At 42.0% G+C, this 14977-nt stretch overlaps 1 protein-coding gene across 4 annotated transcripts in view; it reads left to right on the forward strand.

Moving 5' to 3' along the window:
• LOC124787998 (kelch-like protein 28) overlaps window positions 1–14977 on the forward strand; it is a 224062-nt gene that overhangs the window by 52383 nt on the left and 156702 nt on the right. For all 4 annotated transcript variants that reach the window (XM_047255040.1, XM_047255038.1, XM_047255037.1 and 1 more), the window contains exon 2: window positions 8131–8297. In XM_047255040.1, the coding sequence (XP_047110996.1) occupies window positions 8131–8297 (167 nt within the window). The remainder of the gene's footprint in view (window positions 1–8130; window positions 8298–14977) is intronic.

Here is a 14977-nt window from a genome sequence, read left to right on the forward strand (position 1 = left end):
CATAAATGTTTAGGAGAGTGGAAATCTCGCGTACAGATGTGACACAAGTGACACCCAATCGCCTGACCACGTTCAAAGTCTGTGAGCTCCGCAGAGTACCCCATTCTGCTCTCTCACTATGTCTAGTGACTACTGAAATTGCTGATATGGAGGACCTGGCAGTAGGTGGCAGCATAATGCACCTAATATGAAAAACATATGGTTTTGGGGATGTCCAGATACTTTTGATCACATAACATAACAAAACAACAGTCAAAACTGCTGACTGGGCTCTCCATGGAATATGAGGAGAATTATCTTGCTGTTAGTTTGTTTTTCTCTATCTTCCTATCTGTATTTTATAAATTCTTGTTTTGCATATAAACTGTTGTATTTTTATTGTTATTGGTTTCTGTCTTTATTTTACTGAATTATCTCTGAAATTGATACTTTTCATATAGTTAATCTCTCTATGTTATGAATGCTCTAACAAAATTGTAATAATTTCAAATCCTGGACACATAAAGTAAATAAATGTGGCAGTTTGACTAAATTGGCAGTACTGTTTTCGAACAGAAGGTGGTCTTGTCCTTCTCCTGGTGAAGAAAGTAAGCAGTAACTTTCCATCCAGCCAATATCTCTCGACCTGTATGTTCTGGAAAAAGGCTCCAGAGTGTTAAATATTTACCTTGGAGTGTGGCCATCATGGCCCTCCTTTCACTCAGCTTACTTTGCTGTACTGCACTATGACACCCAGACTGTTAACACATTGCATAAATGGTGTACACAATACTGTTTCTCATCATGGAAAAAGATTACAAACGTCGTCATACATTTATAATTGTATCAAAAAGAAACTGAGAAAATTGAAGGGGATTTCATCAGTGAGAAAGAATAATACATCTTAATCCATCTGTCAGTTTCCTACTACCTTCTATCCTTCTCTCATTATTTTTGTCTCCCCTTGTTCTTATAACATGAGGGTCTCTCACAACCTAAAGTCTGAGTGACTGCTCTTCCCTTCTAACCACCCCTTTCATTCCTAAGGAAAGTACATGGAAGTTCGAAAAGCTAGGTAAAGTTTTTACTTCTTTGAAGTATTTCTGTTGGGAGTGCTTGAAATTTCACTTCCTGGAGACAATAAGATTTGGCCAGCAAATCATTCTCCTTGTAGTGTTACAGTTTTATGGTAAATAATCTCATTAGAAGTTAAATGAATCCTAAAAATTCAAAAAATCTTCCATAAAAACTCCAGCGTGGATGATAGGGTATGGAGCATAGAGTCATATGTTTCATTTTTACTGTTAGAACAGTATCTGAAGTAAGTGATAGTTTGACCTGAAAAGTAGTTTACTTTCATTATTTTCATTCACTTATGACGTGTGGTATTATATTTTGGTGTGACTCTTCCCATTCTCACAGGGTATTTTTGGCTCAGAAATAGGTAGTTCAAGCAGTAAGTGGTGTAAGTTCATGAACTTCTTGTAGACCCCTGTTCATTAGTCTGGGTATTCTTACACTGGCCTCTCAGTATATATGTTGTTTCTTCTTAACAAAGTCAGCTTATTCCCAAGAATTAGCAGCTTTCACTCAGTTAATCTGAGGCAGAAATCCAATCTGCATTTGGATCGCACTTCCTTGACTCTTGTGCAGAAAGGTCTGCAGTATTCTGCTGCATCCATTTTCAATAAACTACCACAAGAATGCAGAAATTTTAGCAATAATCGATGCACTTTCAAATCCAAACTGAAGAGCTTTCTCAGGGGTCACTCCTCCTATTCTATCGAGGAATTCCTTGAAAAATTAAGCTGATTCAAGGGTTATATTGTTGATTGCATTTACAAAAACTTATAGCTTGATGTCTTTTTAGGATTCATAAACATTTTATGTTATCTGTTATTACTTTTGTGTTGTAGTTTCGTGTACTGACACATTCCATGACCATGAAAATTTGCTTCTCAGTTTGGCCCTGTGGAACTAGACCTGTAAAATAAAAATAAAAAATAGGTTTGGCTCAAGATCTGTGCAACATGTGCAGTTATTAATTTTACATAATATTCATACTCCTCACTTTTTGTGAAGGTAAATACTTTAGCTGTGTGACCCAGATGGTAATTACATGATACTACATGGCAATATAAACTAACACTGTTGTCTTCAGATAAAAAATTGATACATACTAAGCCATTTGATTACCATATTTATGTGTTGACACTATTTTAACATATTATCCTGTTTGACCTCAAGGAATATTCCACACTATGTTTCTCTTATTGTATGACTATTAATGTCTATCTCTCCTACAAGGTTATTTGTGCTTGTTTGAAAATGTGAAATATGAATTGTTAGATTGCCTTTTGGGGTGAACCATTTGTAGGCGTATTCAGCTATCGTCTAATCTGTGTTGGAACCTTGAGCAGTATGCTTCTGCTGTCAGTCAAAATTACAGTTTATGAACAGTCCTTTAAAGTTACTTATGTAAGGCAAGAACAAGAGAGGACCAAGTACTGATTCCTATGGGATCTCATATTTTAAGGTTCCCTATTCTTATGAAGCAGTTTGCCAATGTAACCTTATGTTTTCTATTCCAAAGTTAATACTCCATCTTTGCCAGGGGGGTGTTGTAGTAACAATATAATACAAGAGATTGGTCCAAGTAACGCAAATATGGCTTTATTCATGAAGCACTTAACAATAACAAAAAACAGACTCTCACGGATCCCTATGTAATAAGATTCAGTACACTGATGTGAACGGCACACTGGTAGGACATACAAGAAGACCCAGTTAATGCTGCTCCGCACATATAAATGTGTGACTCACCGGCAGACAGCACTGTGGAGTCCTTGCCATGTGAACACCTCCCACAGGCAGCTGGCCTGCACTAATACCATTGGTGACCAGTTAAAACATGAACTTGGCACACTCACATTCAACACACTAGACACAGGGTATAACACCCCTCTCACTCATGCAAAATGGCCAGCCATATGACGGAGGAGATGCTGGCGACCCAATGAGAGACACATCTATCGGATGCGGAGCAGCGGCAGATGGTGCTGATGTAGAGCGCAGAACGATGTGCCAGATAGATACCTGCGCACAGGGGTGGAAAGCATGGGGACATAAGCAGGCCCAAGGGTGGTAGGCCCACATGGTGCCCGACAACAGCATTGAAAAGGAGGGTGCCATCACCTTCACGTTGTCATCATCAGTAGGCTTGTCCCACTGCAGAGGTGGTGGGACTGGACCCACTGTCAACAATAGCTGATGCAGTTGTGGAAGGGGGCCTGTGGAGGCGACCTGAATGGAACAGCAGGCTGCGGCAATGGACCCAGGACTGGCGGCCAGCTCTGGAAAGCTGGAACCCCAGGCCCCTGCATGTGGAGGAGCCAGCCAATGGGATGGGGGCACCTCCACAGCAAGCGACAACAGGCTTTAGGCAGAGGGTGGTGGGGTGGGCTGCGGCAATGGGGGCTGCACTTGCCAACCGGCATCTTCCAGTGGCAAGCAGGGGCCCAACTGATAAAAGTGGAGCCCATTGGCCATAAGATATCACACAGGCGGTGTCCCCAGAAATGAACAACAGTGGCTGTAATCCACTTTTGCCAGCAATCAAACCATCGCATCCCAAAGGCGATCCCAGCATGAAGCAGGCAGATGCAGCCAACTGTGGCAGTTGCAACACTGGCCACAGAAGTTGGAGGAGCTGCATGGATGCCAGCTGTGGAGCAACTCAGAACCCACAACAAACTTTTTCATTTGAGACTTGAACATACGCACTGGTTATCCACCTCACCATGTGACTGAGAGTGGAATGGCAGAGCCATAATGTGATCAATGCCGTGATTGGAACAAAAGAATTGAAAGACATGAGAAATGAACTGGGGCCTTTATTGGAAACTAGAAAAAAACTTTCAAAAGCTTATGAATTGTAACCTCAGACGATGTTGATGCACACCGGAGAATGTTAGAAAACAGGGAAAATGCAGCCGCAACCAAGAGCCAATAGGAATTCACGGGGCTGGCATGGAGTGGGCCTGGGGTCCAGAGACACCTTGGGAGACGCCTATTGTTGGGCACACTGCTCACAAGATGCAGTAAAAAGGACGATTTCGCCATCCATGGCCAAAAACATTCTCATAGCTAACAGTTTAGTGCACAAAACTCCCTAATGGCCTTGATGGAGAAGATGTAGAACCTTGCACTGTAACACGGCAATAATGACTACACTGGGAGGGAGGTCTTCTGTAGACAACAGCAAAACACTTCAAAAAACAGAGAGGTGATACCATAAGGAAAAATAGTTGTGCAGGACGTCCAAAGCCTGACCTGGCTGTTTATCTTCCCAGCCCTGTTGAACAAACTGAACCACCTGGTGGAGAACTGGGTCATTGGCAACATCATCTGCTACATGTGAGCTCATAAGTGAGAAACCCTCGACCGCAGTCTGCATTTCACTATTAAGGTGGAAGCAAAGCAATTCTTCAAGATCAAAGCTGAGATCAGGACACACAGGAAGGTGGGACAAGGTGTCTGCATTGGCATGTTTAGATGTTAGTCGAAAATGGATTTCGTAATTGTATCAAGAGAAGAACAGTGCCCAACATTGGAAGACCTGTGCTGCCATGTCAGGCAAGGAAGTGTGAGGGATAAACAAAGAAACCAAAGGTTTATCATCAGTAATGAGATGAAACTTGGAGCCATTCAAAAAAACATGAAATTTCGTGAGAACATAGACAATTGCAAGAGCCTCTTTTTGTACCTGAGAGTAATGCTGCTGGGCCAGAGTGAGAGATTTAGAGGTGAAGACAACAGGTCATTCATCAGCATATTGGTGCAGTAGGACTACGCTGAGGCCATACTGTGAGGTGTCAGTTGCCTAAAATGTGTGCTGGTCCAGGGATAACATAACTAAATTAGGGGCCAAGATGAGTTTGGAATTCAACATTTGAAAAGCACGTTCACAATCCATGCTCCAGCAAGAAGGTACATTCTAGTGTAACAGGGCATGCAATGGGTGGGCCAAATTGGCTGCCCTGGCAGGAATTTATGGTAGTAGGCTATCTTTCCGAGGAAGGCCTAAAGTTCCTTTGTGGATGAGAGGCAAGGCACAGACATAACAGCAGAGGTGTGGTCCAGAAGAGGGCGAATCCCATCCCAAAAGACCTTGAACCCCAAATAAACAACAGAAGATTGAAAAAAACTGAGATTTTATGAGGTTACACCATAACCCTGTGGACTGTAGGACAGAAAACAAAGTGCGCAAATTTTGCAAGTGATCTGCTCTGAAGGAGCCTGTGACATCATCATCCAGATCATTAATGCAACCTGCAACAGGCATAGTCAGTTGCTGTAAAAATTGTTGGAAAATAGAAAGGGTGCTAGCCACACGAAAAGGAAGGCGCAAATATTTATAGAGACCAAAAGGAACATTCAAAACCAGAACTCATTGAGGCTTTGTCTACAGGAACCTGCAGATATGCTTCGGACAAATCAATTTTAGAAAAATACTGGCCACCTGATATTTTTGCCAACTGTTCCTCCTAGCTCTGGGAGAGGGTACAATCAACTGTGTGTTGACAGTAGTACTAAAGTCACCACAGAGCGAAGTTTCCTCCCTGGTTTCCGAACTACAATTACCGGAGATGACTATTTGCTGGCATAACAGGTTACACCATTCTTTGAGATTGAAGTCTGTACGATTCTGCTTTCATTTGATCCTTTAGAGCGAGAGGAATAGGACGCGTGTGACGAAAATGAAGCTGAGCCTTGGACTTCAAAGAAATATGAGCAGAAAAATTCATAGCACACCCTACACCTTCCGAAAACAGTCCAGAAACTCCTCATACAGTGTTACCAAGTGAGAATACGATACCTGTTTGGACACAAGGTGAATTGCATCAGTGATAGAAAATCCAAATTCCTGAAATGTGTTCGCCCTGAACAAGTTCTCAACACTGATGTTACCAACCACCAAAAACGTAATGGAGCAAACCACGGACTTGTAAGAGGCAGGTCCCATAAATTGTCCCAACAGTGCAATGATCTGCTTGTTATAACTGACCAGCATCTGTGTGACAGGTGTCAGCAGCAGCAATCCTAAACTCACAAAGATTTGAGATTTCAGTAATTCAATGCAGCGGCTGTGTTTACCTGTAGCCGCATCATTTGTCAAAAAACACTCAACTCATGAAACAACTTGGAAGAAGTCACAAGTATTGCAGTCACACAGTTTAAGCCCAAGCCCATATCCTGAGCGACTTTTGGTGAATGACGCATGGAGGTGATATGACTTTTCTTCTGGCAAACGTTACAAGTAGCTCAGCACTGACAGCATGCTCGACAAAACAGGAAGGATAAGATGGAAACAGAGAACGTTGACACTGACACTGGCACTGTGGCCGTTGCGGCTGCTTGGCCTGGCCTTGGTCAGCTTGGCATGGTCCCTCATGGTTACCGCCACCATTGCCACTTCCTTGTGCAAGCTATCTGTTGTCCCAGTGGGCACATGTGACACTACTGCCAAGTCACCCCATGCTTCAATTTGGTCACCCGCTGCCCGAGAAACTTCAAAATATTGTGCTATTTGCAAAACTCCTGCCAATGAGGGATTCTCACAGAGTAAAGCCTTCTGGCGCACTTCCTTGTCCAGAGCTAAACAGATAATTGTGTTGCAAACCATAGTGCCTGCATCAGAGTCATTATGGGCATCAGTAATGAAGTCACACTTACGGCTAAAGCTGTGAAGTTCAGCTGCCCAGGCCCTGTATGACTGGTTTAGTTCCTTGCGGCATCACTAGAGTTCAACTCGCACTGCTATGACATGCAATTGTTTGCGATAGTAGTGGGACAATAAACTGCATATGTAATCAAAAGTAAGAGCTGCCTGTTCTTGTAAAGGGACAAGCTGACAGTAAATGATATACCTTAGGTGGAATCCATGAGAAGAAGAAGGCTTTGCACAAATTCGAGTCTGTAACACCAAAAGCCAAAAAATGCTGTCTGAGTATTTTTTCATTAGCATCCAAATCCTCAACTGAATCATAAAGTGGAGGGAACATGGTTGCATGGACTGGTGGTACAGCACCCTGTTGGTTAATGGAAGCTGACAGAGTGGTCACAACCAAAGTAAGCTGATCAGTGAGGGCCTTTAGCACAGTGCCTACTTTGAATAGACCTGATGAAACGTTGCACGAAGATTGCACATGCGGAAACCGTTCCAAACTTGTTGACAATTGTGTAGTAACTGTGTAATACATGAGACCAGTCCAAGTAACACAAATATGGCTTTATTCAAGAAGCACTCAACAATAACGGAAAACAGACACTGGTGGATCCCCACATAACAAGGCACACAGTACAGTGATGTGAACAACACACTGGAAAACCATACAAGAAGACCCAGTTAGTGCTGCTCTGCACATATATAATTGTGTCACCAAACTGATTTTATTAGTTTCTTGTTTGGTAAAGATCCTAATTGTTTCTAATCTTCCCTACAGTGTCTAATTTCTTGTATAGAATGCATACAGTTCACTTTAAAAACATATTTATTATTTTTATTTTGTAATTCTCTAAGCTTTCACAGTGAGGTGTTGTCATGTCAATTAATCAGGTTTCTGCCAGTTATTTGTGCCTCTTTCCTGCACAATATTTTATTTATTTTTTTAGAGTAAATTATGGAGTTTTATGATACTTGTGTTAATAGAATTACAGCTCTTAATCACATCATAAAGTGACAGGGTGGGTGCGTGCATGTGAGGGGGGGGGGGGGGGGGGAGACAGTGGCTTGCATTGCTGTTTAGTTTCTAGATGTGTGTAGGTAGCTCATTCCTGCACATCTCAAACATCAATTAAACGTTGTGGTGAATCATCCTAAGAGACAAACAATATACAGGCACAGAAGTATCACAATCTGTTTACAGTAGCTTCATTCTATGCTTTAGGATGCACAAAAAGTCCTGGTTGTGCATGTAAACAATTTTTTAGCAACAAATAAGGAGAAAGAGAGATACTGCCCTGAGACAATCAGCATGATATTACCTTAATACAGTGAATGCCACATGCAGAGACATTTTTATGAACCAGTGCCTATTTTTATTTATATTTATACAGCTAAACATCTAATTTTGCTTTTATTTCTTTCAGATGGGCCATGTACTGTACCATCATGACAAATTGCACGCTAACATAGTGCTCCAGAATGTGGCCCTATTTCAACATTCAAAGGAGTTATGTGACATCACACTCATTGTAGAGAATGAGGAGATAAGAGCTCATAAAATTGTTTTAGCAGCTTCATCTCTATATTTTAGGTAAAATTGATGTCTGTTAACATGGTAAAGCATTAAATTATCAGTAATTATCACTACAATTGCCTTCTTATGTTGGAAGATTCATTGCTCTTGATCCTTACCCCAATCAGCATAATTTCCTATCATAAAAAGTACCAGTTTTCGTTTAAAATAATTTGTTGTTGCCCACCTGATCTTCCTATGTCCTTTGCTTACCATTTGTATGTGGAATATAATTAATCCAGAAAACCTGCTCAATTTAGTTTTTACGATTGTAGATTGCTAGGTAGGTCTATCTCAATGTTCAAGTTTCAAGACACGTATGTTTGGTTTTGAGTTAATTTGAGTTTTAGCAATTTTCTTCTTTTTCCTATATCTCACCTTACAGAATGCCCTGTCCTTCATTATAGACTGCCAGTGGTAATAATAAAATAATGTTGGTTGTAAAGTAAACAAGAAAATATAAAGTAATGTCTCCAGTATACAAAGTAATGAACATAAATATCAGAACACTAATGCATGAGAAATAACTGCCTCTATTTTATGGCACACAGATAACTTATTCCATGATAAATGTCATTATGGGCACTAAGCTAGCAACATCATTTAAATAACAGCTGTTTATTATAATGGAGGAACAAATACAAATTTTTAAAGTATTAGCTTTCCTGAGGTCAGTAACATGTTGGTCCACCTCTTATCCTTATGTAAGCAGTTATTCGGTTTGGCGGTTTGGCACTGAGTGATAGAAATGTTGGATGTCCTGCTGAGGGATACTCTACCAAATTCTGTCCAGCTGGTGCATTTGATAATCAAAATCCGAAGCTGGTGGGAGGGCTCTGCCCATAATGATCCAACCATTCTCAACTGGAGAGATTTTTTTTTAGTCATCAGTCTTCTGACTGCTTGGATGTGGTCCACCCACCATGAATTCCTCTCCTTTGCCAATCGCTTCATCTCTGTGTAGCACTTGCAACCTACATCCTCAATTACAATTATTTGCTGGATGTATTCCAATCTCTGTCTTCCTCTACAGTTTTTTCCCTCTACAGCTACCTCTACTACCATGGAAGTCACTCCCTGATGTCTTAACAGATGTCCTGTCATCCTGTGCCTTCGCCTTGTCAGTGTTTTCCACATACTCCTTTCCTCTCCAATTCTGCACAGAACCTCCTCATGCCTTACCTTATCAGTTCACCTAACTTTCAACATTTGTGTGTAGCACCACATCTGAAATGCTTCAATTCTCTTCTGTTCCGGTTTTTCCACAGTCCATGTTTCACTAAAATACAATTCTGTGCTCCAAACATACATTCTCAGAAATTTCTTCCTCAAATTAAATCCTATGTTTCATACTAGCAGACTTCTCTTGGTCATGAATGCCCTTTTTGCCAGTGCGAGTCTGCTTTTGATGTCCTCCTTGCTCTGTCCATCATTAGTTGCTTTGCTGCCAAGGTAGCAGAATTCTTTAACTTCATCTACTTTGTGACCATCAATCCTGATGTTAAGTTCCTCACTGTTCTCATTTCTGCTGCTTCTCTTTACTTTCATCTTTCTTCGATTTACTTAGTCCATATTCTGTACCCATTAGACTGTCCATTCCATTCAGCAGACCCTGTAATTCTTCTTCACTTTCACTCAGGATAGCAATGTCATCAGCAAATCAAATCATTGATATTCCTTCACCTTGATTTTTAAACCCATTCCTGAACATTTCTTTTATTTCCATCATTGCTTCTTCAGTCAACTTGAACAATAGGGATGAAATGCTGCATCACTGTCTTACCCTGTTTTTAATCTGTGCACTTCATTCTTGGTCGTTCACTCTTATTATTCCCTCTTCGCTCCTGTACATATTGTATATTATCTCTGTCTCCCTATAGCTTACCCATATTTTTCTCAGAATTTTGAACATCTTGCACCATTTTACATTGTCAAACACTTTTTCCATGTCGACAAATCCTACGAATGTGTCTTAATTTTTCTTTAGTCTTGCTTCCATTATCAACTGCAACATCAGAATTACCTTTCCTAAAGCTAAACTGATTGTCATCTAACACATCCACAATTTTCTTTTCCATTCTTCTGTTTATTATTCCTATCAGCAACTTGGATGCATGAACTGTTAAGCTGATAATGCGATAATTCTCACACTGATCAGCTCTTGCATTCTTCGGAATTATGTGGATGGCATTTTTCCAAAAGTCAGATGGTGCATCACCCGTCTCATACATTTTACACACCAACGTGAATAGCCATTTTGTTGACACTTCCCCCAATGATTTTCGAAATTCTGATGGAATGTTATCTATCCCATCTGCCTTATTTGATCTTAAGTCCTCCAAAGCTCTTTTAAATTCTGATTCTAATACTGGATCTCCCATCTCTTCTAAATCAACTCCTGTTCCTTCTTCTATCACATCAGACAAATCTTCCCCCTCATAGAGGCCTTCAGTGTAGTCTTTCCATCTAGCCACTCTCTCCTCTGCATTTAACAGTTGAATTCCCATTGCACTCTTAATGTTACCACCCTTGCTTTTAATTTCACAGAAGGTTGTTTTGATTTTCCGATATGCTGAGTCAGTCTGTCTGACAATCATTTATTTTTTGATTTCTTCACATTTTTCATGCAGCCATTTCATCTTAACTTCCATGCACTTCCTATTTATTTCATTGCTCAGTGACTTGTATTTCTGTATTCCTGAATTTTCCTGAGCATTTTTGTGCTTCCTTCTTTCATCAATCAGCTGAATCTTACCACAAATTTACATTTTCTTACACATGAGTTATTCCTTGTTACCGGCCGGGGTGGCCGGGCAGTTCTAGGCGCTACAGTCTGGAACCGCGCGACTGCTATGGTCGCAGGTTCGAATCCTGCCTTGGACGTGGATGTGTGTGATGTCCTTAGGTTAGTTAGGTACATAATTCCGAAGACTGCAAGAGCTGATCAGTGCGAGAATTATCGCATTATCAGCTTAACAGTTCATGCATCCAAGTTGCTGATAGGAATAATATACAGAAGAATGGAAAAGAAAATTGTGTTCTAAGTTCTAGGGGACTGATGACCTTAGAAGTTAAGTCCCATAGTGCTCAGAGCCATTTGAACCATTTTTATTCCTTGTTGCTATATCTATAGCTTAGAGAACTCGAATTGTATCTTGCCATTCCTTAGTACTTTCATATCCCACTTCTTTGCGTATTGATTCTTCCTGATTAATCTCTTAAATTTCAGCCTACTCTTCATCACTACCACTTTGTGATCTGAGTCTGTATCTGCTCCTGGGTATGCCTTATGCTCCAGTACCTGGATTTTGGAATCTCTGTCTGACCATGATGTAATCTAACTGAAATTTTCCTGTATCACCCAGCCTTTTCCAAGTATACCTCCTCTCATTGTAGTTCTTGAACATAGTATTCGCTATTACTAGCTGAAATTTATTACAGAACTCAATATGTCTTTCTCCTCTCTCATTCCTTGTCTCAAGCCCATATTCTTGTGCAACCTTTTTTTCTGCTCCTTTCCCTACAAATGCATTCCAGATGCCGATGACTTAGATTTTCATCTCCCTTTACATATGGTATTACTCTTTCAGTATCTTCATATAGTAGAATGAGATTTTTACTCTTTAGTGGAGTGTGTGCTGATATGAAACTTCCTTCCAGATTAAAACTGTGTGCCAGACCAAGACTCAAACTCGGGACCTCTGCCTTTTGCGAGCAAGTGCTCTACCATCTGAGCTACCTAAGCATGACTCACGATCTGTCCTCACAGCTTCAATTCCGCCAGTACCTCGTCTCCTACCTTCCAGACTTCACAGAAGTTCTTGTGCGAACCTTGCAGAACTAGCACTCCTGGAAGCACTTCATATACTTCCTCTACTTCTTTATCTTCAGCTTGTGATGTCGACATGTATGCCTGAACTATTGTTGTCAGTTAATAATTTTTTCATAATGCGGGACCACAGACATAATATATTTCTTTAAAGTCAGTACTGCCATAAGAACTTTTTTTTTTACAGTGTTACATTTACACTTACACTATCATGATTTCAGCTTCAAAGTGCCATTATCAAGTGTTTTAAGTGTTATAAATTGCCTGGGATGGCATACTGTCATATTAAAATACACTACTGGACACATTGTGTAAGAGTCAATATTTCTGACAGAGCCTACTGCTTTGTTTCATTACTGTGGACACCATCTTGACTTGAGATGGTGTACACGGTAATGAAACAAAGCAGTAGCTCTGCCAGAATATCGACTCTTAGACAATGTGTCTAATAGTGTATTTTAATACGAGAGTATGCCATCCCAGGCAATTTATAACACTTAAAAACACTTGATAATAGTGGTTTGAAACTGAAGTCATGATTGTGTAAGTGTAAATGTAACACTGTAAATAAACAACAGTCAATGGTGGTACAGACTTTAAAGAAATTGTTGTCAGTGTTGGTTTGCTGTCGTTTCTGATAAGAACAACCCTATCACTGAATTGTTCACACTCTCTGCCCTACCTTCCTATTCATAACAAATCCTACTCCCATTATACCATTTTCTGCTGCTGTTGATATTACCCTATACTCATCTGACGAGAAATCCTTGTCTGCTTTCCATTTCACTTCACTGACCCCTACTACATCTAGATTGAAGCTTTGCATTTCACTTCTCGGATTTTCTAGTTTCCTTACCATGTTCAAGCTTTTGACAATTCATGCCACGACTTGTAAAACATCATCCTTTCATTGCTTATCCAGCCTTTCTCTCATGGTCCCCTCCCAGAGATCCAAATGGAGGACTATTCCGGAATCTTTTACATATGGAGAGATCATCATGACACTTTTCCAAATACAGTCCACATGTCCTGTGGACACAGATTATGTGTCCTAATGCAGTGGTTTCCACTGCCTTCTGCATCCTCATGCCATTGATCATTGCTGATCCTTTCGCCTTTAGGGGCAGTTTCTCTCCCCAAGGACAAGAGTGTGCCCTGGACCTCTGTCCGCTCTTCCACCATTTTTGACAAGACCATTGGCAGGATGAGGGTGACGTCTTATGCCGGAAGCCTTTAGCTGCCAATGCTGATTATTAATCAAAATGTAAGCAGTGGCAGGTTTTGAACTCAGGGCCCAGGATGTTTTGATTACTAATCAAATATACTACCACCCCCCCCCCCCCCTTTTTTTATAGAAAAGGGTAAAGGAAGGGGTACAATACTTTATTATATTTTATCTGTTGAATAAATCATCCAATTTTTCAGAAACTTGAACGATTTGTTTGGCTGTGCATGTACATCATATTTACTGATTTCTGTCTCATTTGGATAATTCCTTCGTGATACATTGTACTTCTTCTTCTTCTTCTTCTTCTTCTCCTCTCTCTCTCTCTCTCTCTCTCTCTCTCTCTCTCTCTCTCTCTCTCTCTCTCTCTCTAATTTTTTTAAATAATACACTCCTGGAAATTGAAATAAGAACACCGTGAATTCATTGTCCCAGGAAGGGGAAACTTTATTGACACATTCCTGGGGTCAGATACATCACATGTTCACACTGACAGAACCACAGGCACATAGACACAGGCAACAGAGCATGCACAATGTCGGCACTAGTACAGTGTATATCCACCTTTCGCAGCAATGCAGGCTGCTATTCTCCCATGGAGACGATCGTAGAGATGCTGGATGTAGTCCTGTGGAACGGCTTGCCATGCCATTTCCACCTGGCGCCTCAGTTGGACCAGCGTTCGTGCTGGACGTGCAGACTGCGTGAGACGACGCTTCATCCAGTCCCAAACATGCTCAATGGGGGACAGATCCGGAGATCCTGCTGGCCAAGGTAGTTGACTTACACCTTCTAGAGCACGTTGGGTGGCACGGGATACATGCGGACGTGCATTGTCCTGTTGGAACAGCAAGTTCCCTTGCCGGTCTAGGAATGGTAGAACGATGGGTTCGATGACGGTTTGGATGTACCGTGCACTATTCAGTGTCCCCTCGACGATCACCAGTGGTGTACGGCCAGTGTAGGAGATCGCTCCCCACACCATGATGCCGGGTGTTGGCCCTGTGTGCCTCGGTCGTATGCAGTCCTGATCGTGGCGCTCACCTGCACGGCGCCAAACACGCATACGACCATCATTGGCACCAAGGCAGAAGCGACTCTCATCGCTGAAGACGACACGTCTCCATTCGTCCCTCCATTCACGCCTGTCGTGACACCACTGGAGGCGGGCTGCACGATGTTGGGGCGTGAGCGAAAGACGGCCTAACGGTGTGCGGGACCGTAGCCCAGCTTCATGGAGACGGTTGCGAATGGTCCTCGCCAATACCCCAGGAGCAACAGTGTCCCTAATTTGCTGGGAAGTGGCGGTGCGGTCCCCTACGGCACTGCGTAGGATCCTACGGTCTTGGCGTGCATCCGTGCGTCGCTGCGGTCCGGTCCCAGGTCGACGGGCACGTGCACCTTCCGCCGACCACTGGCGACAACATCGATGTACTGTGGAGACCTCACGCCCCACATGTTGAGCAATTTGGCGGTACGTCCACCCGGCCTCCCGCATGCCCACTATACGCCCTCGCTCAAAGTCCGTCAACTGCGCATACGGTTCACGTCCACGCTGTCGCGGCATGCTACCAGTGTTAAAGACTGCGATGGAGCTCCGTATGCCACGGCAAACTGGCTGACACTGACGGTGGCGGTGCACAA

Source organism: Schistocerca piceifrons, chromosome 3 (genome assembly GCF_021461385.2).
Source record: "Schistocerca piceifrons isolate TAMUIC-IGC-003096 chromosome 3, iqSchPice1.1, whole genome shotgun sequence".
In the NCBI taxonomy this organism is placed as follows: domain Eukaryota; kingdom Metazoa; phylum Arthropoda; class Insecta; order Orthoptera; family Acrididae; genus Schistocerca; species Schistocerca piceifrons.